At 41.2% G+C, this 27,085-nt stretch overlaps 1 protein-coding gene across 10 annotated transcripts in view; it reads right to left on the bottom strand.

The window, feature by feature from the left end:
* The window catches only part of RAPGEF4 (Rap guanine nucleotide exchange factor 4), a 296,243-nt gene that overhangs the window by 76,139 nt on the left and 193,019 nt on the right, over positions 1–27,085 (bottom strand). For all 10 annotated transcript variants that reach the window (XM_046658760.1, XM_046658761.1, XM_046658762.1 and 7 more), the window contains 4 exons: positions 15,958–16,011; positions 15,536–15,642; positions 11,630–11,751; positions 9,857–10,040 (listed from right to left, as the gene is read on the bottom strand). In XM_046658760.1, coding sequence (XP_046514716.1) covers positions 9,857–10,040; positions 11,630–11,751; positions 15,536–15,642; positions 15,958–16,011 — 467 coding nt within the window. The remainder of the gene's footprint in view (positions 1–9,856; positions 10,041–11,629; positions 11,752–15,535; positions 15,643–15,957; positions 16,012–27,085) is intronic.

The following is a 27,085-nucleotide window of genomic DNA, read 5'->3' as shown; positions in this document are numbered from 1 at the left end:
TTGTAAAGCAACTCTTAACAGAACTAAAAGAAGGCATCAACAACAATACAATAATAGTAGGGGACCTCAACACACCATTAACACCAATGGATAGAACATCCAGACAGAAAATCAACAAGGAAATTATAGAATTAAGTGAAAAATTAGAACAGATGGACTTAATAGATATATATAGAACACTTCATCCAAAAACAGCAGGTTACACATTCTTCTCAAGTGCACATGGGACATTCTCAAGGATTGACCATATTTTGGGAACCAAAGCAAACATCAATAAATACAAGAGAGTTGAAATAATATCAAGCATCTTTTCTGATCATAATGCCATGAAACTAGAAATCAACTACAAGAATAAAGCAGAGAAAGGTGAAAAAATGTGGAGACTAAACAACATGCTACTGAACAAACAATGGATTATTGAAGAAATTAAAGAAGAAATCAAATATTATCTGGAGACAAATGAAAATGAGAACACGACATACCAAATCATTTGGGATGCAGCAAACGCAGTCCTAAGAGGGAAATTCATTGCAATACAGGCTCACCTCACTAAACAAGAAAAAGCTCACGTAAGCAACCTCAAATGACCCCTAACAGAATTAGAAAAAGAAGAACAAACAAAGCCCAGAGTCAGTAGAAGGAGGGAAATAATAAAAATCAGAGCAGAAATAAACGATATTGAAACAAAAAAGACAGTAGAAAGGACCAATGAAACAAAGAGTTGGTTCTTCGAAAAAATTAACAAAATCGACAAACCCTTAGCCAGACTCACCAAGAAAAGAAGAGAGAAATCGCAAATAAACAAAATTAGGAATGAGAGAGGAGAAATCACAACAGATACCAAAGAAATACAAGAGATCATAAGAGAATACTATGAAAAACTATATGCCAACAAACTGAACAACCTAGAAGAAATGGACAAATTCCTAGACTCTTACAACCTCCCCAAACTGAATCAGGAAGAAATGGAGAATCTGAACAGGCCAATCACAGGTAAGGAAATAGAAACGGTAATCAAAAACCTCCCCAAAAATAAGAGTCCAGGACCAGACGGCTTCTCTGGAGAATTCCACCAAACATTCAAAGAAGACTTAATACCTATTCTTCTCAAACTATTCCAGAAAATTGAGGAAGATGGAGTACTCCCTACCACATTCTATGAAGCCAACATCACTCTGATCCCCAAACCTGACAAGGACAACACAAAGAAGGAGAACTACAGGCCGATATCACTGATGAACATAGATGCAAAAATCCTCAACAAAATTCTGGCAAACCGAATACAGCAATACATCAAAAAGATTATACACCACGATCAAGTGGGATTTATACCACGGACACAAGGATGGTTCAGCATCCGCAAGTCAATCAACGTGATACACTACATTAACAAAATGAGAAACAAAAACCACGTGATCATCCCAATAGATGCAGAGAAAGCATTCGACAAGATCCAACATCCATTTATGATAAAAACCCTCAATAAAATGGGTATAGAAGGAAAGTACCTCAACATAATAAAGGCCGTATATGACAAACCCACAGCCAACATCATACTCAATGGACAAAAACTGAAAGCCATCGCTCTGAGGACAGGAACAAGACAAGGGTGCCCACTTTCACCACTCCTATTCAACATAGTACTGGAGGTGCGGGCCAGAGCAATTCGGCAGGAAAAAGAAATAAAAGGAATCCAAATAGGCAATGAAGAAGTAAAACTCTCACTGTTTGCAGACGACATGATCTTATACAGAGAAAACCCCAAAGAATCCCTAGGAAAACTATTAGAAACAATCAACAGCCACAGCAAAGTTGCAGGGTATAAAATCAACATACATAAATCAGTAGCATTTCTATATGCTAACAATAAACTAACAGAAAAAGAACTCAAGAAATCAATCCCATTCACAACTGCAACAAAAAGAATAAAATACCTTGGGATAAATTTAACCAAGGAAGTGAAAGATTTATACAATGAAAACTACAAGACTTTCTTGAAAGAAATTGACGACGACATAAAGAGATGGAAAGACATTCCATGCACATGGATTGGAAGAATAAACATAGTTAAAATGTCCATACTACCTAAAGCAATCTACAGATTCAATGCTATCCCAATCAGAATCCCAAGGACATTCTTTACAGAAATTGAACAAAGAATCCTAAAATTCATATGGGGCAAGAAAAGACCCAGAATTGCTAAAGCAATCCTGAGTAAGAAAAACAAAGCCAGAGGCATCACAATCTCCAATTTCAAAACATACTACAAAGCTACAGTGATCAAAACAGCATGGTACTGGTACAAAAACAGGTGCACAGATCAATGGAACAGAATTGAAAGCCCAGAGATAAAACCACACATCTATGGACAGCTAATCTTCGACAAAGGAGCGGAGGGCCTACCTTGAGAAAAGAAAGTCTCTTTAACAAATGGTGCTGGGAAAACTGGACAGCCACATGCAAAAGATTGAAAATTGACCATTCTTTTTCACCACTCACCAAAATAAATTCAAAATGGATCAAAGACCTAAAGATTAGGCCTGAAACAATAAGTATTCTAGAAGAGAATATAGGCAGTACACTCTTTGACATCAGTTTCAAAAGAATCTTTTTGGATATGTAACTCCTCAGCTGAGGGAAACAATAGAAAGAATAAACAAATGGGACTTCATCAGACTAAAGAGTTTCTTCAAGCCAAGGGAAAACAGGATTGAAACAAAAAAACAGCCCACTAATTGGGAAAAAATATTTACAAGCTACTTATCCGACAAAGGATTAATCTCCATAATATACAAAGAACTCACACAGCTTAACAACAAAAAAAACAAACAACCTGATCAAAAAATGGGCAGAGGACATGAACAGACATTTCTCCAAAGAAGATGTAAGTACGGCCAATAGACACATGAAAAGATGTTCATCATCACTGATCATCAGGGAAATGCAAATCAAAACTACACTAAGATATCACCTTACACCCGTTAGATTGGCAAAAATATCCAAAACCAAGAGTGACAAATGTTGGAGAGGTTGTGGAGAAAAAGGAACCCTCATACACTGCTGGTGGGAATGCAAGCTAGTGCAGCCACTATGGAAAACAGTATGGAGATTTCCCAAAAAGTTAAAAATAGAAATACCTTATGACCCAGCCATCCCACTACTGGGTATCTATCCTAAGAACCTGAAATCAGCAATCCCAAGAGTCCCATGCACCCCTATGTTCATCGCAGCATTATTTACAATAGCCAAGACGTGGAACCAACCTAAATGCCCAGAAACTAATGATTGGATAAAGAAGATATGGTATATATACACAATGGAACACTATTAAGCCATAAAAAAGGACAAAATTGTTCCATTCGCATCAACATGGATGGACCTTGAGGGTATTATGTTAAACGAAATAAGCCAGACAGAGAAAGATGAACTCTATATGACTCCACTCATAGGTGGAAGTTAACATATAGACAAGGAGAACTGATCGGTGGTTACCAGGGAAAAGGGGGGGGTGGGGGGAGGGCACAAAGGGTGAAGTGGTGTACCCACAACATGACTAACAATAATGTACAACTGAAATCTCACAAGGTTGTAATCTATCATAATCTTAATTAAAAAAAAAAAAAAAAGAATAAGCTGAGGAGGCCACGTTGAGTCCCCTTGAGTCCGGGAAAGGTGGTAGACCACAGTAGAGAATGGAGGCTCCAGAGTCACACAGACCTGGACCAAATCCTGGGTCCCTCACTTTCAGGATAAACACAAGCAAGTGACTTAACCTAAGGCTGTTTCCTAATCCATAAAGTGGGGATAATATTGATAACTACCTCATAGTTCTGCCGAAAGAATTGAATTCGGTAACTGCTGAGCATAGCACCTGGCACACGTGTGCTCAATAAATGTTGGTTGTGAGTAAACACAATTGCACTTGTTTTCCATTTACAATCCTTCGTGAAGTCGGGGGAGGGTAAGCAGGTACTATTAAACTCATAGCGTAAGGAATCTGTAATCTGGAGATGTTGGGTGACTTATGGGTGAACTGGTAAGACTAGAATCCAGGGCTCCCATGCTCAGTATTACTTTCACTTTATTTAGCAGACTCTTGGGTCAAATGCATATAATCTGAAATGCTGTCATTAAATTCTCAAGATATAATTAATCTCATAAAACTCAATATCTGGTGTTCTGTCTTTAGTCTCGGCCCTTCCAACCCATTCTCCACAGATAGCAGAGAAACCTACCCACTGCAAAGCTGATCATACCACGCCTCCCTTTAAAACTCTTCAGTGGTGCCCCAAATGGCTATAACATAACATTCAAGGTACCTAGAGGGCAGAGCAGAGCCCCTTCAGCCTGACTTGGGCCCAACTCTCCAGCCACATTTACTAGCACTCCTGCCCTGGGCATGCCTTCAGTGTCAAACAGCTTACAGTTCCCTGCTGGAACTTTCCTGACATCTCTCTGGCCCTACCTCCACCCCTGCACCCCTGCCAGGCTAGGAGATCTTCAATTTGGGAAAAAGAGCACTCAATATTATTTTTAGCTGCTGTTAAGAAGAAAGGGCTTGAGAATCAACCTAAACATCCATCAACGACAAACTGAATGTATTAAGGAAAATTTAGAGGAGAGACTACTATGCACCTATTAAAACTCCTGTCCTTAAAGAATATTTAAGGTTAAGGGAGAATGCCATGATATATTTTTAAGTGTAAAAGTTAGGAATTGAAAAATAACCAGAGGGCTAGGCACCAAAATGTTAGAAATAATGATCTCTGGAAGATGTGATGGCAGGTGTTATTTATTCTTCTTTAACTCTTTTCAGTAGTTTCCAAATTTTCTACAATGAACAGATTGACTTTAACAATAAAGAGTCATTAAAATCTCGAGGTAATGGTATAATGAACCCTAAGCTGTAAATGGGCAGCTACATCCATCTTCCCCTCTCCCGAATCTGAGTCATAACGGCAGCAACCCAATGGTTGGTTTCTTGAGCATGTAAACACAAGGGATAAGTGGTAAACTGCTGTTACAGGGGAGAGAAAAATCCAAACCCAAGAAATGGCCCACTTAATGCAATTATTCCTTCTGCTAAATTCTACAAACTTTCATTTAGGGCCCAGCAATCTTTCCAGGAAAAAGCAAAGGCAAAGTTTGTCATATGGTGAAAGGAAAGATTCACAGTGAATTTCTTATTTCCTAAAGATGAGGCTCTCTCAGTTATGCTTCTCTTTTCATCTGATTTGCATTAAGAGGATAGACTTCCTAACTTTGAACATCTCTTGACATATCCCAAAAGAAATCAAAACACTGGGAACCTCCGATTTCAGGATTGCTAACTCGGTCCCCTTGAGGAAGCAAATTTCCCTATAACTATCAGGATTTCAAATTTCACAGCCTCAAAAACAACTTGGACAGAAGACCCTACTAAAACAGGCTCTGCTAATTAAGAGAAAACACAGCCCCTCCAGCGCCCTCTAGAGGAACTGTGTGGAACAGCAGGTGGGGGCTGTCAAAGCAGCCTACAGGACTGGTCAACAACAACCCCACCCCTGCCCTGGGGCATTTCCTCCTGTCACTTCATTAACTTAAATCGTTTCCTTTCGACTTTACGCCCCATAGCATATGTTAGAAAATATTAATTTATGACATGAAATAAATGAACTCAAGTTTCTGAGTTTCCAACTCATTTGGAAGACTCCAGAACCTGCCAACAATTCTCTTATGTATATATATATATATATATATATATTATTTTTGATTTTGCTTAGGCCCAACTGACTTTATCTTTTCCTCAACTACTTAAGCTTCTAGCCTTTTAGGGACTTTGAGAATTGCAGACCTACCTAGAATTAGATTTGGGAAACAGCATCTAGGTCATTTCCCTCCCACCTTGAAGCTGATCTCTGATAGACCAGTCTAAACAGTGTAACATTATGTTTCGCTTTCCTTGGAAGAAGAGGTTGGGAAGATTGTATGGCAAGAGGCTTCGCTGTCTCCCTGGAGCCTCTCTTTATCCAGCTGGCCTCAAGTTTATAACATTCTGCTTACCTGGTCACTCCACATCCCTTTGCCCATGGCCCCTAACCAAAGGACGTGCTCAGAGGGAGCCAGAATGCATGTTTCTGCTGGTAAGGGTCTCCACTGTATCTATTTTCTGTACAGTAACCTCTTGTTTTTAGACTTATAAACAAAGCAAAATCAAAACAATAAGCTCCGAGAGCTCATTTTAGGTTTGATTGCCCTGTCTGGGAGCAGCGACAACAGGGCCGTCAAACTGTCACTGTTCTATAGCACCTGCCCCCAAGTGCCATCCAGGTCTGCACCTGCGAAACCGGGATGGGCATTGTGAGTCACTCTGCCTGCCACCACATAAAAAGCTAATTTCGAATTCAGAATGTATGTTTTTTTTAAAACACCAATAGCAACAAGAGTGTGCCAAAAAATTTCCCCTGAAGCTCTATTCTGTTTTTTAAACTACAGAACATTCTTTCATAGTTTGACAGTTGAAATGCCGCAGTTAATGTAATAAACAGAGAATTTTTCTAAGTAGCCTGTCAAAACAAGTGACACTTTTTTTTTTTGCTAGCGAGTCTCAGATTCAGAACAATGGCAAGTACCTTTCAAAGCAACATCTTCATTATACAATCAAATTCTCAAAGTAATCTTCTCATCAAAGAATATTGTGTTATTTCTTTCCCAGTAATTATCGGAGTTCTGCAACCTCTCTGGCAGTGGTGACTACTATAAAATGCAGCTGTGCTGAGTGAAAAAATTGGGGGGTCCTGCTCTGGTCGATATGGAGCCAATGCATCTCATGGCTCCACATTTCTTAATGACTTGGCAGTTTGGGCAGTAAAAAGTCAACAGTTCCAGTACCTTTGAACATGCCCTCAGGTTTCCAGCAGCAAAGTGCTCAGCTGGTCTCTTCAGGGACAGCAGTGATACTGGCAATTCTTGATCAACTAAGCTTATCTTCCTTCTACTTAAACAAAATAAAGTAGAAGCTTCAAAGGTTACTATCATATAAAAAAAAAATGGTGTGTGTGTGTAGAGTTTGGAAGTCTGTCTCATAAAATTAGATTCCTTATTTTTTCACTTTCTCATCTCTTGGGGACTGCACTCCAAACAGAAAGAAAATCTAAGAGTACTAAGTCAAAAGATGAACCGCCAGTCCAATTCCAAAGTTTGCAGTTTCATAAAGTCTGGGAAAATGGGAAAATCCCAAGGGCACCCAAAATGATGTGCCTTGGAATACTGGTGAAACATGTACTTTAACAGCCAGTGATAGGCTAGAAAAGTCCAGTCTTTGGAATGTAATTTTCTCTGAAAAATCTTTGGGCCACCAAGGATCATGCAATTCAATGCCGTATGGAAGAAAAAAGACGTACACACACAGCATCCCATTTCTAAGGGTGACTCATGAAACCAGCTCTCAGACTCTTGTGAGGGTGAATCAAACAATAAGTATGAATGCCCCTAGCATGGTGCCTAGCACACAGCAGGCACTCAATAAATGTTTGTTGCATCTGAATCTAATTTGGGAGTAGCTCTCCTATTATATTATACACTCCTCAAAGGTAGGAACCCTTTTATTACCTTTTTTAAAATCTCTTTGGAAATGCTCACAAATATTTGTGAATCAAAAGGCATTTCTGCCTCCCTTGAAGCAACTAAGGGCTGAGGGCTATAAATTCATTTGTTCATTCATTCACTCAGCAAAGGTTTATTGGTGATCTATTTGGTGTAATGCACAGAGCTAAGGATGTGGCCTTTTCTAACTTCCACACCAGGTTAAATCCCCCCTCCATGTTATATTCTATCAACATACACTGCATTTTCCTTTATAGCATGTAATGCATCTGTTATTAAACAAGTGCTTGCATAACTAGTTGTTTAAGGTCTGTCTCTTGTCTTAGACAGAAAGCTCCTGGAAGGAGGTGCAACCCTCTTGTCTAATTCTGCAGTTTTAGCAACTAACAAAGTATCTAGAACAAAACAGGTGTTCAATAAATATTAGTTAAATGAATGAAGGAAGGAAGTAAAATGAGATATGTGTTTGTCTTTAAAGAACTCAATATCTAAAGCAATGTGTCTCAACAGGGGCATTATTTTCAAGACAGCTCCTTATTTTGTAGGGTTCTAGGTATTGGGGTGTGTTTAGCATCCTTTAGTCCTAGCCAATGCCCAATGAATGCCGGCAGTATGGCCCCTAATGCATTTGTGACAGCCCAAACATCCTCACATACTTCCAAATGCTCCACTCCTGACTCAGAACCACTGCATGGTATTAGCTCGAATGAATGTGGCAGCAAGAACAAGAAGGAGATGGATCCAGGAAACGACGAGGAAGTATGATGATGGACAATGGGACAAAGGGTGTGGGGAAGAGGGAGGGGAAGCAGTCAACAGGAAAGAAAGTATGGTTTAGAATGGTGGTGTTCATCTGAGTTCCTGAAGCCCTGAGGATTCTCTCGTGTCCCCGCAGCCACCCTCCCCTCCAATCCTTCAGGGCAGACAGGGCATAAATTGGCTGGGCAGCTTTCTTGGACCCTACTCATGATTAGGTCAGCGAAGCTCTGGCTTTTCTGTTTGATATTTTGGATTTTCCAGTACAATTTTTGTTTGAAGAAAGGGTTTTGAAGCTAAAAGAGCTGAAAACCATGGTTCTAGAGTTAAGGATGATGGTGCCAACTGGGATGAGGGAAGGCCTTTGAAACACCAGTGTGGATCATTTAGACCCAAGAGAAAATTTTAACAAAGGGGACATGGTGTGACAAAAAATGATATATGTTGAAAAGCCTTTTGTAGAACTGAGTAAGGGCAGTGAAAGGGGAAGAATCCTGGGGAACGAAAATAAAGTGCACTCAGAGAGGCTACTGTGATCTGGTTTGAGGGGCAGACCTTGGGGAAGCTGGCCAGAGGGACATCTCACTCTTGGAGAGTGCCCAGTGGACAGAGAAGACATGTAAAATTTAACCCTCATCGAGACCTGCTAATAAACGGAGGTCGGCCAACCCAGTGACTCAGAGTCAACATGCACAGCTGGCTGGCATCGGTTACAGGGTGGAGGGCGATTTCATTTTCAGTAGAAAAACATTAGCCTGTGTGAGGAGGTTTCAGAAGCAAGTCATCCCTATTGAAAAGGTTTCCCTGAGATTGAGACTGTGGCGTAGGCTTCTTCACATGCGCCATGGCAAGGAGTCGTGCGCCCGAAGGGAAGAGGGGCTCAATGCATTCTCTCTGAATGGATCCGATTAAACACTTCAGAGCCCTCAACTTCAGCTGATGGCTGCCACGGAAGGGAGGGCAAGCGTCAGCTGAGAGGGAAGGGAGAGAGGGCCTTACCGGCGGAATGGAGGCCTTGAAGCTTTCATGGAGCAGTGGGGTCCCCTTAAGAACGTGCCTTTAAGCTAAACAGCAGAAGCCTCAGAATGGGGTGAGAGGAAATGCTGAAGGAAAGAATGAATGAATGAATGAATACGAGCATGGGCATGAGGTCTATGGTGCTGACGACCTCTGTGCTATTGCACTAGGAAGAAAGGGGTTGCTGCAGACTGGCATAGAAACAGAGCAGCTTCTGTTTGTCATTGACCAAAGGTTGGTTCATATGTGGACTCGGTTTTGGCATTCTGAGCTAACCACTAAAAATCTCTATAGTTGCAACTCACGCAAAAGGGAAATGGAGTTATCTGGCTCAAAAATAAAATAAAATGAAAAGGGACAAACCCTGCTGTGTCATCCCTTCAGAGTCCCTCCTTTGACCCCGAGTGAGGCCAGGACTTTTGAAATCAGCCTCGCTTCCCTCTTGCGCAGGCGTGCATGCCTGAGCACTCGGTGGCCTGGGTGACGTGCTCTTACTCACGGTTTGCGGAGGATCATCCTCATGTGGGCGTCGGGGCCCATCTGTGACAGCAGCAGCATGGTGTCCTGGAGCTCCTCATCACACTCCTTCTTCTCCTCCTCAGTAGGCAGAGGGGCATCCTCGTGCTCGTCATCCAGAAATCGATAAAATAAATATTTGTCTTGGAAATGATGCTCCTGGTCCACTGCGGGAAACATGGAGGCAAGTGTCAGCTGTTGCACTTCTGCCTCACAGCCCTGTTTACCAGAAACAAATGAATGGTGTCGGGCAAGACAACCAAGTGGCAGCAAAGTGGTGATACTCCTCACCCTCCTCACTCCGCCTCTCCCAGGGCTGTGCAGCTGGAAGACATGACCTCTTGGCTACAGTCAAGCACCTCACAGCTCTCTCTGACCCGCCCAGCGCGTCGGCCGCCCTAGGACTCTCTCAGGAGAACCTGCCAACTTTTCTGAGATGAGCACTTTGACCAGCAAAAATTGCCTTGGTGACCTTTTCTAGCATGTAGGACATATGTCCCAAACAGGAAAATAACCAACTGCCAGATCGTGCTCTATAAAGGTCTTTGAAAGTACAGACTTAAAAAAAAAAAAAAACCTACTTTTTCAGGATCAAAATTCATGTTTTTCTTTCTATATGGACTGTTTATAAACATGTCTGTCTGTACTTTAAAAAAAAAAAAGAATAAAATTGTTTGCACAAAGCTGACTAGACCAAGCTTCTAGGTCATATACCCTTAGAAAGATCTTATGGTAATTTCCTTCCAGCTCTGATTTTAAAAAGGTTTTTCTCTTGTTCCCTTTAAACAAAAAGATTTAGATCCTGGTAGGACAAAGTCAGTGAACTGGGCTCAGAATCCTTCATCTTTATGTCCTAAAGCTTTGAAGTCCCCTTTCAGGATGCAGCATCAATACTGTCAAAAGATAAAGAGAAGTGGTAGACCCTTGCTGCTCAAAATGTGATCCCCGGAACAGCAGCATCAGCATCATCTGGGAGCTTGTTGGAAATGCACACTCTCTGGACCTATCCCAGACCTGCTGAATCAGAATCTGAATTTTAACAAGAGTCCCAAGTGATTTGTATGCACCTTAACATCTGAGAAACACTGGCAAGACCATCGTTAGATTCCTAGGTGTTGGTAAATTAAATGAGTGATTTTCATAGTTCATCAGTTTGGAAAAGTAGTCTTCCAACAAATGGCATGAGCAGTTCAACCACAGTCACACTCCAGACCTGCATATGTACTTTGCTCAATTATAGCCCCTGCAGATAGCCAGGGGCCACATGGCAGAGCACATTCCTGATTTTAAATATGGTCATCCTGTGAGTATACATGTTGGCTCTCCTAGATAATGCCACAGTTAAAAGGCAGCTTCTGAATTCATTACTTTCTTTCATGTCATCAGCCCAGCCACACATTTCATTGTTCTTCATTCTGCCCCTGCATCAAGACTACTATGGAATGCTCAGAATATAATCACACTATCAATGAACTGTGAATGCAAACTAATAAACATAATTGGAACTGATGCACTCAGGCTGCAATTTCATTTTCCCTTCATACATTCTCCCAAGTTAGGAAGGTACAATGGTGGAACATAGCAATCAATAGCATCCACTTACTGCATTTGTATTGCTAAATGAAGATGCTAACTCAGCGGGTCCTGAAAGGGAGCATAATTCTTTCTTGCCCATTTGGGAGTTCAGCAATAACTTAGCCAGGGAAACACAATTAGCATTTCTTGAGGGTTTTCCAGGGACTGTGGCTCATCTTACCATGGTTGAGAACACCATCTTCCACCAGCACTTGCCACATCCCAACAGCTTGAGTCCGGGAGTGGGCACACGGAGTCTGCTGCAGCATCCAGTCCACCAGCTCGGTTCCCACACAGCATTGTCTAAGGGGTGGTGTGACAGAAAGGATGGGAAATGACCACCTTGCAGATGACGATGACTCTTCGGAAAGGAGACCCTCCCAGAGAGCTTAATGCTCTTCTACCATAAGAGGTCTTACTGCAGACAAACACCACACGGTGTGGCCTCAGGTTCTCAAACTCTTGTCCAGACCAATAAAACCGCCCAGCTTATGAGAGAATCTTCTCAGCAAGCCTGCTAAATGAAAGAGCATTGCAAGTTGCAGCACCAGTAGAGACTGAAGGGCCGCTAGACAGGAGCATTACCTGGCAAGCTAATCCCACGGCCAGAAACTCTCTCATCTTGAGCCAGTCCCAGAAAATCTCAGTGTAAAATAAAGGCTAAGCAAAACTCTGACTTCCTTCACCTGAGCCTTGTGAGTTAGTGTCTGTAAGGCGCTGTGTAAGTGCAAAATTATATGGCACTTTATATTTTCAAGTAATACTACTGATCTTCCTCAGAGGGGTGTTGGGAGAAACAAGCAATTAGCGACGCACATCTCTTTGAAAAAAGTTCTGTGTAATGAGCATCAGCACTTCTACAGAGCCTGTCATCTGAAGAGCTCCAAATGCTTTCTGTGTAGTGTCACACATTCATCCCTAAGATGTCCCTCTGTGGTAAGTTGGTCAAGATGGGCAAACTACATGCACTAGTTAGGAAACATGTAATTATAGACATACACATTAGGAAATACTGCAATCTTCAGTGGGGTGAGAGAGAAATGCAGGTGTTGGTGGCATGAGGGAGGAAATGGAATGTTGAGTCTGAGGGATGAATCGCAAGGGACAATGGAACAAGGCAGGGAGTCATCGCAGTTGGGTCTGAGTCACTGGTGGCCTCCTCTCCCATGCTAAGGATGTCACCATCTCTGGGGCATGGGCTGAGGCTAGGTCAAACCCGGGGAGCTCCTCTCTAGTTTAACCTGGAAGAGCGTCCTGGTGCTGTACCACTTTAGGAAGAGGCTTAATCTGGGAGGAGTGATGAGATATAGCACCAGCTCTGCTACTTATTAGCTATGTTAGTTTGGCTATATCGTTTAACTCTCTGGTTCTCAGTTTTCTCATCTGTAAAAGAAAGGAGGAGGAAAAGATGGCCTCTAAGGCCATTTCCAGTTCTAATATTCGAGGAACTCTGAAATCTATCAGAGCTCCTGTGATGCCTTGATTCGGGCCAGATCCTAGACTATTTCACGAGGAGGATGTACTGAGAAGGCCATTAGATTTCCAGCACTGCTCTGATTACAATCTACATCCACACATTAGAGCTTCAATAGGCAGCGAGGCACCTAGTTAGCATTCTTTCTGAAAGAACTATATGGCCTTTCAAAATATTCCTCTTCTAATTTGTGAACTTATTAATGGAAAAAGTCTTGTAAAAGTAGAGAAAATCAATTTCATGTGGTCTTCAATTCAATGATTACCTTTTCTGAAAAGAGTACACGGAATTGAGATGCTCTCAGAGCTTCTGGGCCCTCATACAGGGTGTGAGAGTCCTGCAGTCAGAATACAGAGCAAAGACACACGGCTGTGCCCCTTGTACCTGATGGAATCACCAGGTTTCCTCTCCCTTAATGATCTCTACCCACTCTAGAACTGACAGCAGATCTCTGGGATAGCGATCTCTGGGGGTGATACCGCATCTACGGAGACTTTAACACCCAAACGCTGCAGCAATGATATAATGGGGTAAGGAGTAGGAGGGAGGGAAAGGATGGAACTGGGAACAAGATCTGGGACAAGGAAATCAAACTGTGCTGTAGGAAAAAGAAATCATGCCTCTGGCTTCCAGTTGAGTCCACAGGTTATTACCAACAGATCGTTAATTTGTGTCATAGGGTGTGGAATAGACATAACACCTATATTTCAGGGGTTTAAAATCTTAGTACTATGGAGCAAGAAAGAGATTATGGTGGCTGACTTTTAGTTTCCATTATTTGTCACCAAAGATGACATATTTTAATGGAATTTCCCTAACGCAAGTCAACACTTGAAAAAGTATAATCACATTTTAAATGGAGGAAAAAATAATAAAATTTTTTTTAAAAAAAAAGGTCCTTTAGCCATATGAGATTTTAAGAGCCACTTAATGAGCTAAAGAGATTGAACTCTCTCTGGGAACATATGACACATGATTTTGAAAAAAAATCTGTACTTCCCTTTAAATTATAGCAGTGTGTAGGGACCATAGACTCTAGAAAGAATGAACTTCCAGGGCTGAAGAAGACTTCCAGATGTAATCACGCAAAATAGTAGTTAGTAAATATCAACATTCAAAGGGCTAGATGAACAATCTTACGAGATGGACTGTGTTCAAGAGAAATGTGCTACTGATAAGACCAAAGTGTTTCTCAAAGCCCCTCTCATTTCCAAAATTCTATCAAGAAGAGGCCAATCTAAATGCAACAAATAAACTGTCGATTTTGGTCTTGTAAACATATTCACGACAAATGCAAGCAAAAGTGTTAGTTTGCGTGGAATGCAGAAAAAGTGATCCAAAGGGGAAGAACTGCAATGTCTTTCCATTTCTGTCCTTGGGGAAGAGACTGGATCTTGAAGCAGACACACTTGAAGGTTTGCTATAGGGTGAACTTGGTATAATTTTATGGGTTCTATCATAGTTGATAGTCACATAAAGATATAGATCCTGCATGGTAATTTTAAAATTCATATTCCAGCTTTTCAATGTGTCTTATGAATCTGGTTCATGTGAATCAAATGGGTTTTGACTCATGCCAAGTCTGATGGGTTCTGAGGTCATGTCTAGGCTAAATGGGAAAGAGAGCCTGACTGATTGCTGAAAGAGGGCCGTGAGTCTGAACCATGGGTGTGGGGAGAGAGGGAAGGCTTATGTGCCATCCATATGTAGGCCATTCTAGTTCCTAAACCCTTGTTGAATTCATAACATCAAAAGTTAAAGATTAGACATGAATCCGTAGTTGACCCACCATGGTTCAGTCATCACAGAAGGTTCAACGAAATCACCAGTAGCCCCAGTCTATAATTTTTTAACCCCTGTGACAGCTATAATGAGTCCTTAGTCTACATGATTAGGGATGTAAGACAGAGTTACTATAGGCATACTAGAATGAAATCCTACATTAGAAAGCAAACTCCATAAAGGATATTGCATGTTTTTTTTCACTCCTGTATGCTTAGGGCTTGCAACACAATAGTGCCTGGTGCCAGTAGGTGCTTAATAAATTTGTGGAATGAATAAATGATAGAATGAATGAAAAGATCATTGAATTTGGGAGTCAACCAACCTTGGTTTGAATCCTGGCTCTGCCACTCAGTAGATATGTGGCTTGGAGAAGGAAAACTATTAATCCCCCTGAATCTTGGTTTTATCATCTGAAAAATGGCCATTCACCTACCTTGCGGGTTGTGGTAAGGATGAAATGAGATAATGTATGGAAAGTGGCCTGGTACAAGTGTTCAAGCATAAATAAATGCTCAGTAAATGTTAGGTAAATCTCAATTAAATCCAGAAGTTTTCCTAAAAAACACTAGTAAATAGAAATATAAAAATTTTCTTCTCTTTGTTCATCACAATTAAACCATGTTCAAGCAAATTAGTTTAGGAGTAACTTCTGCGAATATTAAGGATAATTGAAGTTAAGCAGGGATCCAAGGCAAGCTTAGATCTTCCAGAACCTGGAGGATTATAAAACATGCTGCCCAAAGATGGAAAACAGGGAAAGGCAAGTTTGTTCCAGTTTCACTAAACGCGAATGTGAGGGGCCGCAGCCTTTAGAATCATCGCACATACCTGTACGTCTTTAGGTGGTATTTCCTATCTCTAATCATGTGAGGTGCTCGAGAGAGAATGGCGTTTCGTAAAATTTTTCCAGCCCTGAGGATCTTCTCTGAAGGGACCTGCATTTTAATCAGGTGGAAGGAGGGGAAGAGAAGGAAGGAGAGTTTATAGAAGGAAAACAAACCAGACGAATCTTTAAATCACTTTCCAATTTGACTCTGGCTTGAAAAATACAACTCACTCATACATGTACGTTGTTCACTTGTGTGATACGTCACTGTTTTATGCTGAGAACCGAGACACCCTGAACATTTAGTGTCTCTAGAAAATGTACCCGAGGTTTCCTGGTGTGCGGCTCTGACACATGGACCACCTCCAGTGGTTACTTAAGAAGCTATCTCTGATGGCTCATCAACCCACCTACAGCCCATTACCTTGGTAATGGTGTTAGCAGGACGAAGAGGAACGTGAGGTTCAATGAGAGGTGTCTGAAAAATAAAATGTTAAAGCAAAGGAAAATTAAACAAAAAGTTTGCTAAAGAAAATTATGGGTTGGGGGATAATACGAAACATCCAGTTTTATAAAACTCAAAATAGAATTTAAAAAATGAGAGATAAAATCTGCCTAAAGAACTTGAATGCATACGCATTCAAAGGGCAAAATTAGACCGCTCAATTTGCCAAAATTTAAATAAATTGTTAAAAATGAAAAAAACCAAACAGATAGGAATGATTGGATGTTTGTAGGCTTAATGAGAAGGGACTCCATGTCTACTCAAAGCATAACAAACATCAGTGCAGAGGAACGAGCAAAACAAGATAAACATGAGTAGAGATTAAAATGACCCATCTCAGGGGATGGGGATAAAGCATTGACTTAGAATGGAAATGAGTAATTTCAACCTGTCTCATGTAGTTAAGATTCTTTTTCTGCAATTGTGTATTTTTTTTTTTTTGAGGAAGATTAGCCCTGAGCTAACATCTGCCTCCAATCCTCCTCTTTTTTTGCTGAGGAAGATTTGCCCTGGCCTAACATCCGTGCCCACCTTCCTCTATTTTATATGTGGGACGCCTGCCACAGCATGGCTTGACAAGCTGTGTGTAGGTCCACATCCGGGACCCAAACCGGCAAACCCCAGGCCACTGAAGAGGAATTTGTGAACCTAACTGCTGCACCACCAGGCTGGCCCCTGAGATGTGTATTTTTAGAAAGAAAGTTTTAATTTTTAAATGGCGCTTCTTGGTGGTTTATGCACTCAAGTTCCTAGAACGCACTGGGGCAGCTAGTGTACCATCTCTTCCTTTTGCAAAGTGGTGAACAGTTTTCGGGATTCTGTGACTGTAAGAACAACTCTAGGATCTAGATGAAGCTCCTATCATTATCTACATTCTACATTCAGATGAAGGTGTTGAACTGGAATCCCAGGGAAAGGACTTGCTACACAGTTAACTCCCCCAGCCGTGCTGAAACCCCTTCCCTCTATTTCTCTGTGATATCCGGTAATGGCATCTCTGAATGGAGAAGAAAGTTATATTCAATTAAAGGTGGTGGTAGAAGCATCAATACAATGCTGTGCATGCCACTTCCAGAAAGTAAGAAAAGATGGTAGGTTCACTTATGAGCTTGCAGTAGGCAGAATAATGGCCACCCCAGAGAGGTCCAAGTCCTTATCTCCAGAACCTGTGACTATATTAGATGACACAGCAAAAAGAACCCTGTAGATGTGATTAAGTTAAGGATCAAAACAGGGAGATTCTGGTGTTTGCAGGCAGCTCCAATATAATCATATGGGCCCTTAAAAATGGAAGAGGGAGTAGGAGAGGAAACAGAGAGAGCAGTGAGTAAGACTCAGCCCGATTTTGCTGAGGATGGAGGAGGCCGAGAGCCAAGGAATGAGGGCAGCCTCTAAAAGATAGAAAAGGCAACACAATATATGGATTTTCCCCTAAAACCTCCAGAAGGAACTGGCTGCCAATACCTTTGTTTTCACCCAGTGAAACTTCTAAAATACAGCCCTGTAAACTTATTACTTTGTGCTGTTTTAAGCCAATAAGCTTGTGGTAATTTATTACAGCAGTCACAAAAAACTAATACAGAGATTATTGTACTTTATACTAAACCCCCTAATTTTTGCAAATAGAAACTATTACATTGAAAATAAAATTGATATCTTTTCTCTCTAGTCCTAATTTTAAAAAACATAACCAATGGGGGAAATAAACATCAATATAATTAAAAATACTTTGTGTACCTAAATACAAATATACAAGTATAAACATATACCTTCCTTTTTATCAACAATAAATTTCAGATGGGTTGATGCTTTTAATATTATAATAGAATTAAGGGAAAAGAGAAAAGAATACTAAACTTTGAGAGAAGCATGGACGAGACACAGATTTATTTAGAATGACTGAAATCTCACTGAAGTCACGAACCATTTTCATCACCTCGCTAGTATCTAGCACGTGTTCTTTTTTCCTCCTGGAATCACTAGTGCACAGGTGTCCAGCAATATTATAGCATTTTAGCAGCCTACTTTTTACAGCCAGCAGAGACCAAGAAATGCCAATCTGGTCCAATTCAACAGTAGCTTTAAAGAGAGACTGACTTTGCCCTGAAAGAGCCCGCACTCCCTTATGGCAGACCTTCCGATGGGAGAGGGACCATGAGCTCATGGAGCCCCTGTGCTTGTACCACCACCTCAAAGAAGACAGAGAAAATTCTGTGATGCCAAGTCATCCGGAAAAATGTTCAAAAGCACCAGACCAGCATGCACCAGGGCCCTGGAAACGTGTGCAGTTAAAACACGCTGATTATTTCCGAGTCATAAGCTCCCAGTAGTCATGCATCCTGCCTCTTCCCATTACACAGGTTGGTTTATATGTCTAGGACTGCGCCTGGTTATGTACGCAAATTGGAGAGGCCTCTGAATTGCTGAAAATAATAGTAGAAACTCATGTCTTCTTCCTGTCTTGGAAGAAAGAGGTGCAGGTACATGTGTTCTAGAGTAGATGGATGTGGCGTTAGCATCTGAGGTAACCTTTTCTTTCCTATGAAAAAATCTACTTTCCTTTGCCATAGTCATTGAGAGCCTGGCTGAGCTAGAGGTCAAGAAGATGCCCATGCGTGAGGAGTACCGATGAATATTTATTCTTTGATAGGTGCAATGAAACATCATTTGAAGATTGCATCCTTTTGTTTCTACAGAAATAGCCATTTCTGTAGAATATTCTACAGAATATTTTAACAAAATGCTAACAAGTAGTTCCTAGGTTAGTTAATTTGGTTGGATAGCTCCTTTTTTGGTTCCTTGGAACCCTGAGAAGAAAGTATTAGGAAGCAACAGGCTTCAACCAAAATTGTTCCTTTGATTTGTAAAATGTACACAAGGTCATCTTTTAGCTAGATAATCCTAGTACCAGTTTCAGGACCAAGAGACTATTTAATTTGCTGGAAGGCAGCGTTCTCATGACCTTCCCTGGCTCAAAGATTTTAGCTTTAGGATTTAGCAACACAATGAACGATGCTTTGAGAAGCGGACAGTCTCTTTATGGAAACAAACCTCCAAGGAACACAGCCAGGGTGAAGGCAGGGAAAGTTTCATTTTGGGGGAAGAGAAATTCGTCTTTGAAAGGAACACTACATTCGGTTAGGCAAGCTCCTATGCTCTGAGAACTATGCTGGTGCCTAGCAGCCGTATGTGGTGAGACAGAGGGTGTTTGTGACAGGTAGGCCAGGTCCCTGGGAAACAAAGTCACTGGCCAGTGCCTCTCCAGGGACCCCTCCATTACGAGCATGACTTTATTGCTTTTGTATCTGCTTATTTATTTCCTTTTGGTTTCTCTTGGCTTTCAAGTAAAGTTCCTTTTGAGAATCTCACCTCAGCTGTGCTTTAGGGAAACGAGGAAAAGCACTTCATTTTACAAATGATTGGGTTAAACAGGAGAGGGAAAGAAGCAGGATGGTGATATTAGTGAGAATTGAAACAAGAAAGGCAGCCCTGAAGGCAGGACCAAGCATTTCCTGTGTCAGGCCTTTTACATGTGTTGTCCACACATGCATCTTTACATGTGTTACATCCTTATTTTATTATTACTCTCATTTTTATTGAGAAAACTAAGGCCAGAGACACATAGGGGCTGAGCTCACACACCTAATAAGCTGAAGAGCTGGGAGCTGAATCCAGGTCTATCTCACCCAGTGCTTACACAATAGGTACCATGACCCCATCCCACCTGTTCTGTTCTTCTAGAGACATCTTTGCTCATCCTTTGGAAGAGTTTTTGTTCTGTCATGTTAAAGTTCATTGAGACAAGTGTACCCAAGCCCTTCTAGGTTATCAGGTATCAGACTTGGTCTTATGAGTTTCCAGCAATAAGTGTCCACAATGACCTACTGAGATGGCACATTAGCACCATGTATCATGCTTGTTCTGAATTAACTTTTTAAAAAGCAAGTTTGCAACAATAAAAGATTTTGCATTGAGGAACTGCCCTACTAGGGCTAAGACAAACATACCAGAGACATAGGGAGCAGTCAAAAGTCTGAGCAGGAAAATGGAAACCATTCAGAGTACTTCCCACAGAGGGGATTTAATGTCGGGAACTGTCTGTACAGGTGGTGGAAAAACTGAGAAGCCAAACAAGCAATTGGGAGGTAACTCAGATGTTAGCAAAGCAGGAAGCCCTTGGTAGAGGGATGGAGGGAGAAGGAGGCATCGCCAGAGCCTGAGCCAGGTGTCCTGGTGGAAGCTGGAACCCTGGAGGGGCACCAGGTCCTGGAGATACAGCCACTGCTGGAGATGCTGTGAGCCTTCCTGCTGCCAAGAAGGAGACAAGACCCTCCGACGTCTAATCTCTCTCCAGCCAGAAGCCAGAAAAATAAGGGAAAGAATTTCATTTTATAAATGATTAGGTTAAACAGAAGAAGGAAACAAGCAGCATGGTGATATTAGTGAGATCACCAAAGCAAGAAAACCAGCCCTAAGGGCAAAACCAAGTCCAGACAAGCCCGGGAAACACACTCACAGAGGTCGGCCTCTCTGTGATGCACAGCACAGCACAGGAAGGGCAAAGAGCTGCTCTGAGGACATACAGGCCCAGGCCCAGCACAGCAGGGTGGTCGCAGTGGCCACAGAGTGGGGACAGGGCTGCCCCTGGTCCCTCCCCAGCCCTCTCACTCTCCTGCTATTCCCAGGCTCTCTTCCCATTGGACCACGGGAAGGGCAGACAGATGCCGGGCCAGCATGGAGTAAACCTTCAGTAATGCTTCCTCAGTTTGCTTCCTAGGGCTGCCCTATGTTTTGACCCATAGCCAGAAAACACATAGCACAAATTAGCCCTAAAAGGAACGGATCCCTCTCCCCGATTAAACGTCATGCATCTCAACACATCAATCACGTGTTGAGGACAAAAATTCTTCCTCCCCACCTGGGCATGAAAGAATCCAAATTGGGCTGTGAAAATATGATCCTAAAAAGCTAGGCAGAGAGAACAGATAACAGCAGTATTCAGCATTCTCTCTGCTTTCCTTGGCTTTCTCCACTGAACACTTCCCCCAGGATCGACTGTAATTGGTTTTTGTTTGTTTCTGGAGAGGGGATGCATTCTACTGCTTTTTATTATGTTTATATTACTAATGAAAAGGAGAAACAGGAAGGGAAAATATTCCTTTTGGCACCAGAGCCAATTCAGAAATACTAATCAGGTGATAAAAAATATGAATTTAGCCTCCATTACAAGATGCACAATGACTCCCCAGTAGATGATAATGAGGTATAAGGCACTGTAATAGGCCTTGTGAAAAACCATATTCAGGCCCTTTTGAAATGGGGTAATTCTTTTTACTCAAGTATTTGCTCACAGAAGCCCTTGGCAAGGCGGAACATTTTAAGCCAAGAGATAAGAATAACAAGCTAGATTGGGACACAAAGCTCATGGCAGAACTCTGGCAACCCAGTGCAATAAAGAGTCATATAAGTCCACATCCAATTTAATTCAAGTATTTAATGAAGGAGTACTGTCTGCAGAGCAACATGCTAGGCTGAAGGAGAAGACTCTGATAAAGCACCTGGCCTAAATAAGCTCTTGATCATTGGGAAAGCAAAATTTCTATGGGTTAAATAACTAGTGAGACAATGCAAGTCAACAAATAAAAGCAACAACATTCTGGCTTATTTTATTTATTTATTTTTTTGGAGGAAGATTAGCCCTGAGCTAACTACTGCCGATCCTCCTCTTTTTGCTGAGGAAGACTGGCCCTGAGCTAACATCCAGGCCCATCTTCTTCTACTTTATACGTGGGACGCCTACCGCAGCATGGCTTTTGCCAAGCAGTGCCATGTGTGCAGCCGGGATCCGAACTGGTGACCCCGGGCCGCCGAGAAGCGGAACGTGCGAACTTAACCACTGTGCCACCAGGCTGGCCCCCATTCTGGCTTTCAAATCCCCCCTTTCTCATTTCAGGTGAGGAAACCTCTAGGAAGTAAGAAGAATAATATTCAATTTTTTAGTGAAAATGACAAACTTTTAGGAGTTACATTCCCTTGTTTTGCCATTTTGGAATAACTAAACTAAGGTCTTAGAAATGTATGTCTCATTCTTGTAATAATTATCGTCAACGTCATCACTCTTTGGTTGACCAGATGAAATTAAAGACTAAGTCAGACTCACAGACAGATTTCACCACTCTGAAAAAACTATGTAAGTTTTTCCATTTGCTAAATAATGGAAAAATCATCTATAGACCACTTTGGCTTCCATCTGTAGGCTTTTTTATTTTTAAAGTCTTTGCTGGTTTGAAATTAGCCTACAGATTTCCAGTTTCAGCTGCCACATGTAAAGAAATTGAACATCGTCACTCGTCCTTAAAACAAGAAAAAGTTGAACAAGGTGAAAACAATGACTTTCCCTGGGCCCATCAGAGAACTGAGGTCGCAAAGGGAACTGTCACCTGAAATCTAGAGAGAGAAGAGAATCCAGAAAGTCACAGCTGACGTTTGCCTACCTGGAAGAGAAGCCACAAACTGGTAGGAACATGTAAGTGGTGTTAGATTAATTAAACAAGGAAGACATTAGACTGTGGTGACTCGAATGCCATGGTGGCCTGCATAAGCAAACCAAAATCTAAGCTTGCAAGTGCCTCAAAGTTACGAAATTGAAACCTAAGGACACCCAATCACAAACAGCCAACTAGGCTTGAAGCTATAGCCAATTATTTCCTTACGTTGCTTCCACTTCTGCTCTATGCAATATCTCCCTTAGCTCCTGTCAGAGGAGCGCTCCTAACCAGTTCCAGTTTGGTGCTGCCACAGTCAAATAAATTTTTGCCCAAATAAACTCTTAAAATTTGTAATATGCCCCAGTTTATGCCCCAGTTTAACTTTCAACAATGGTATTTTGACGGCTTGCTGGAGGCTGGATGTGGAGTGGCTTGGAGTGAGAAACTCCTGGGTGGGGGCAGTCTTAGGTGGTCCCCCTCATTTTTGTGGGTTTTACCTCCAGGAACCTCATCAGGTTCTCTTGGTGAAGAGCCAAAAAAGATCTCCTTGTGGTTCTGGCAAGGGGAGGGGAAGAGAAAGCATTGTGAAATACACCCAGAGCATTCTCCATAACAAAGGCCTACTCTAGAGGAAAGACTTTGCTAGAGTCTACACCACTGGGGAGAAGGGCATTTCTCCAACTCTAGCCCCTCTAGGGTTCCTGTGTCACTAAGGGAATAAAAAGAAGCTAAGAAGCAGTTGTGAAGGTCACAGTGCAGGGCCATGGACCCACTTAATGCTTAAGATCTAATCATTAGATTATGGGACACTTCCCTTACCCCACCTGCTCCCCACCATACCAGTATAAAAATAGTGGTTTACACCTGCAAGAGCTGCAAGATGCAGAGACTATCTAAGGAGGCGTTTTAGGGAAGCCCAAATACAACAGAGGGGGTAAAAACAAGGGCACTAGAGGAATCTGAAGCCTCTGGCGTCTATAGCTACAACAAACATTAAACACTGCCCAACTCCTGGCCAGATTAGCATAAAACCTCACACTAAAGGCCTGTTTGTCTCATTTCCTATTTCCTAATATATCATGTCTGGCTTTCAACCAAAAATTACAAGGCATGCTAAAGGCAAGGAAAAATAGAGTCTGAAGAGACAAAGTAAGCATCAGAGCCAGACACAGATATGACACAGATTTTAGAATTGTCAGATGGGACATTTAAATGAACTATGATTTATATGTTAACTATGGAATAGTATTCCATTAATAATACTAACAAAAAAGTAGACAGAATGCAAGAATATATTAAGTAATGTAAGGAGAGAGATAGACAATAAGAAAGAAATGTCCTTCTTCCCTTCCCTTCCTCCATAGACCAGCAACAGAGAAGGAAGAGCAGAGGGGGCTGAGAGTGGGAGAAGGCAGACCACTCACCTCTACCCAGCAGACAAGTCTCTTAAGAAATTCAACTCCAACAAAAGCTAAAAGTTTAAAAAATGAATCCAGGAAGTTATTTTGCAGATATTAATGAACTGATATGCTGCAAAAGACCCAGCATATCCAATACAACATTGAAAGAGAAGAACAAAGTTGGAGGACTGACGTTACTCCACTTCCAGACTTACTATAAAGCTACAGTAATCAAGACAGCGTGGTATTGGCAGAAGAAGAGACAAATAGATCAATGGAACAGAATAGAGAACCCAGAAATAGACCCATATAAATATAGTCAACCGATCTTTGACAAAGGAGTAAAGGCAATACAATGGAGAGCAAAGAAAATTTCTTCAACAAATGGTGCTGGGACAACTGGACATCCATGTGCAAAAACATGAATCTGGACATAGACCTTACACTTCACAAAAATTAACTCAAAATGGATCACAGACTTAAATGTAGAATGCAAAACTATAAACTTCCTAGAAGATAACATAGGAGAAACCCTAGGTGACCTTGAGTATGCTGATGACTTCTTAGATACAACACCAATGGCAAGATCAACCAAGAAAATAATTGATAAGCTGGATTTCATTAAAATTAAAAACTTCTGCTCTATGAAAGACAATGTCAAGACAATGATAAAACAAGGCACAGACTGGGAGAAAATATTTGCAAAAGACATATCTAATAAAGGACTGTTATACAAAACATACAAAGAATTTTTAAAACTGAACAACAAGAAACAACCTGATTAAAAAATGGGTCAAAGACCTTAACAGGCACTTCACCAAAGAAGATATACAGATGGCAAATAAGCACATGAAAAGATGCTCCACATCATATATCATCAGGGAAATGCAAATTAAAACAACGAGATACCACTACACACCATTAGCATGGCCAAAACCAAAACAGTGACAATACCAAATGTTGATGAGAATGTGGAGCAACAGGAATTCTCATTCATTGCTGATGGGAATGAAAAATGGTGCAGCCACTGTGGAAGACAGTTTGGTGGTTTCTTAGAAAGCTAAACATACTCTTATCATATGTTCTAGTAATTGTGCTCCTTGGTATTTACCCAAAAGAGTTGAAAGCTTATGTCCACACAAAAACCTGCACGTGGATGTTTATAGCAGCTTTACTCATAATTGCCAAAACTGGAAGCAACCAAGACGTCCTTTAATAGATGAATGGATAAATAAACTGTGGTACATCCAGATAAAGGAATATTATTCGGCACTAAAAGGAAATGAGATATCAAGCTATGAAAAGACATGGAGAAACCTTAAATGCATAGAAGTGAAAGAAGCCATCCGAAAAGGCTATATTCTGTATGATTCCAACTATATGACATTCTGGAAAAGGCAAAACCATGGAGACAGTAAAAAGATCAGTGATTGTTAGGGGTTGTAGGGGAGGGATGAACAGGCAAGCATAGAGGATTTTTAGGGCAGTGAAAATACTCTGTATGATGCCATAATGACGGATACATGTATTATACATTTGTCCAAACTCATAGAATGTACAACACCAAGAATGAACCATCATGTAAGCTATGGACTCTGGGTGATGATGGTGCGTCAATGTAGGTTCATCCATTGTAACAAATGTACCACTCTGGTGAGGGATGTTGATAACAGGGGAGGATACACACGTGTGGAGGGCAGGGGGCATACAGGAAATCTCTGAGCTTTCCCCTCAATTTTGCTGTGAAGTTTAAACTGCTCTAAAACATAAAGTCTTAATCAGAAAATGGACGTGACTAATACTTAATAACTGAAATAATATTTTTAGGGCCCAAAGTGACAAAAAATTTATGGATTAAGACTGAGGTGTTTTTATGGTTGCTAAGTACCAGTGGGTAAGAAAGCATTCAACTCAACACAGTTAAGAGTGGTTACTGGTGAGACGGATTATTTCATGTGTATATTTCACTGAGCTGAGACGACTCAGTCCAACCAAATAAATACATGTTCCTATTTTTTTTAATGTGGCTTTTAAATTGTGGGAACTGAAGTCTGTACTTTAGTCTCAGGCTGAAGTCTGACTATTTGATCAGACTTATAAATTCAGAAGAGACTGAAGTGTACTGAAGGCTGCTTGGTGAGTCCATGAGACTGGAACAAAGAAGTACCTACAGAAAAGGGCTGCCCTGATGCTTCTCTGGACTGGTCTGGGAGCTACTCTCCAGCGACCAGATGGTTTCTCTGCCACGTGTCTTAATGCAATGCTGCAGGATGGCATGTTTTTAGAATGATTCTGTCAATCCCTAATCTACAAGAAAGATTGTTTCTGATTTCTTCCAGTAGCAGGAGAGAGCCTCAATTACATACTAATCTTTCTTTTAATATATTGGATCTTTGGAGTGTTTGTTTTCTAGGAGTGTGTCTACACATCTACTGCACATTCCCAAGCCAGATATTGGGAGGCAACAAATGAAATGCTCATTTTTTGGAGAGGGACCCATTTTTTACAGTTGAAATGGTTCTCCTGGAGTTCTTACACAAAGTGGTTCATTTTTTCCCTTATGAATTGGCCAGATCAGGCCCAGATTTTCTTACAATGATAATACCAACATATTAAATTTTCATTTCAATAATAGGAGCTAAGAGATGCAAAATAATCAATCATAATATTCCATGGAGGTCACTGTCCATCGTGGCATGTTTATCCTCACAACTGTGATTTTCATGGAAATACAAACTCTGTGATGAATTATTAAACCCTCTTTCCCTCCTCTTTTTACAAATCTAAGCTTGGCCTCATCATTCACCCTCTTTTCCATTACAAGAAATTTTGTCAACAAAGTCAGAATTCAGCCCTGCCTATCTGCTTATTTCAATTTTGGGAACAGAGTGCTGCACACTTCTGGGAAACAAAGTGAGTGTAAGGTTTAGAGACATAGTTCAATTATTAAAACTTTTATGGATTGGTGTTTATTAATCTAAGATCTAGAACACCCTGCCATTTCCTTTTATAATCTCAAATTTAAATCTGGGCATGGTGGATACTGGAAGTTAACATTTATTTAATACTTTAAAATAGAAAGAATATAGAAACGCTATGGTTGAACCTCTACTTTCCCTGAAGCCAGGGGGTTGGGTTCCTGCTGGGTACAATCCAAAG

Source organism: Equus quagga, chromosome 4 (assembly GCF_021613505.1).
Source record: "Equus quagga isolate Etosha38 chromosome 4, UCLA_HA_Equagga_1.0, whole genome shotgun sequence".
Lineage (NCBI taxonomy): Eukaryota > Metazoa > Chordata > Mammalia > Perissodactyla > Equidae > Equus > Equus quagga.
The sequence above is the reverse complement of the archived record's forward strand: the minus strand, read 5'-3'. Positions and strand labels throughout refer to the sequence as shown.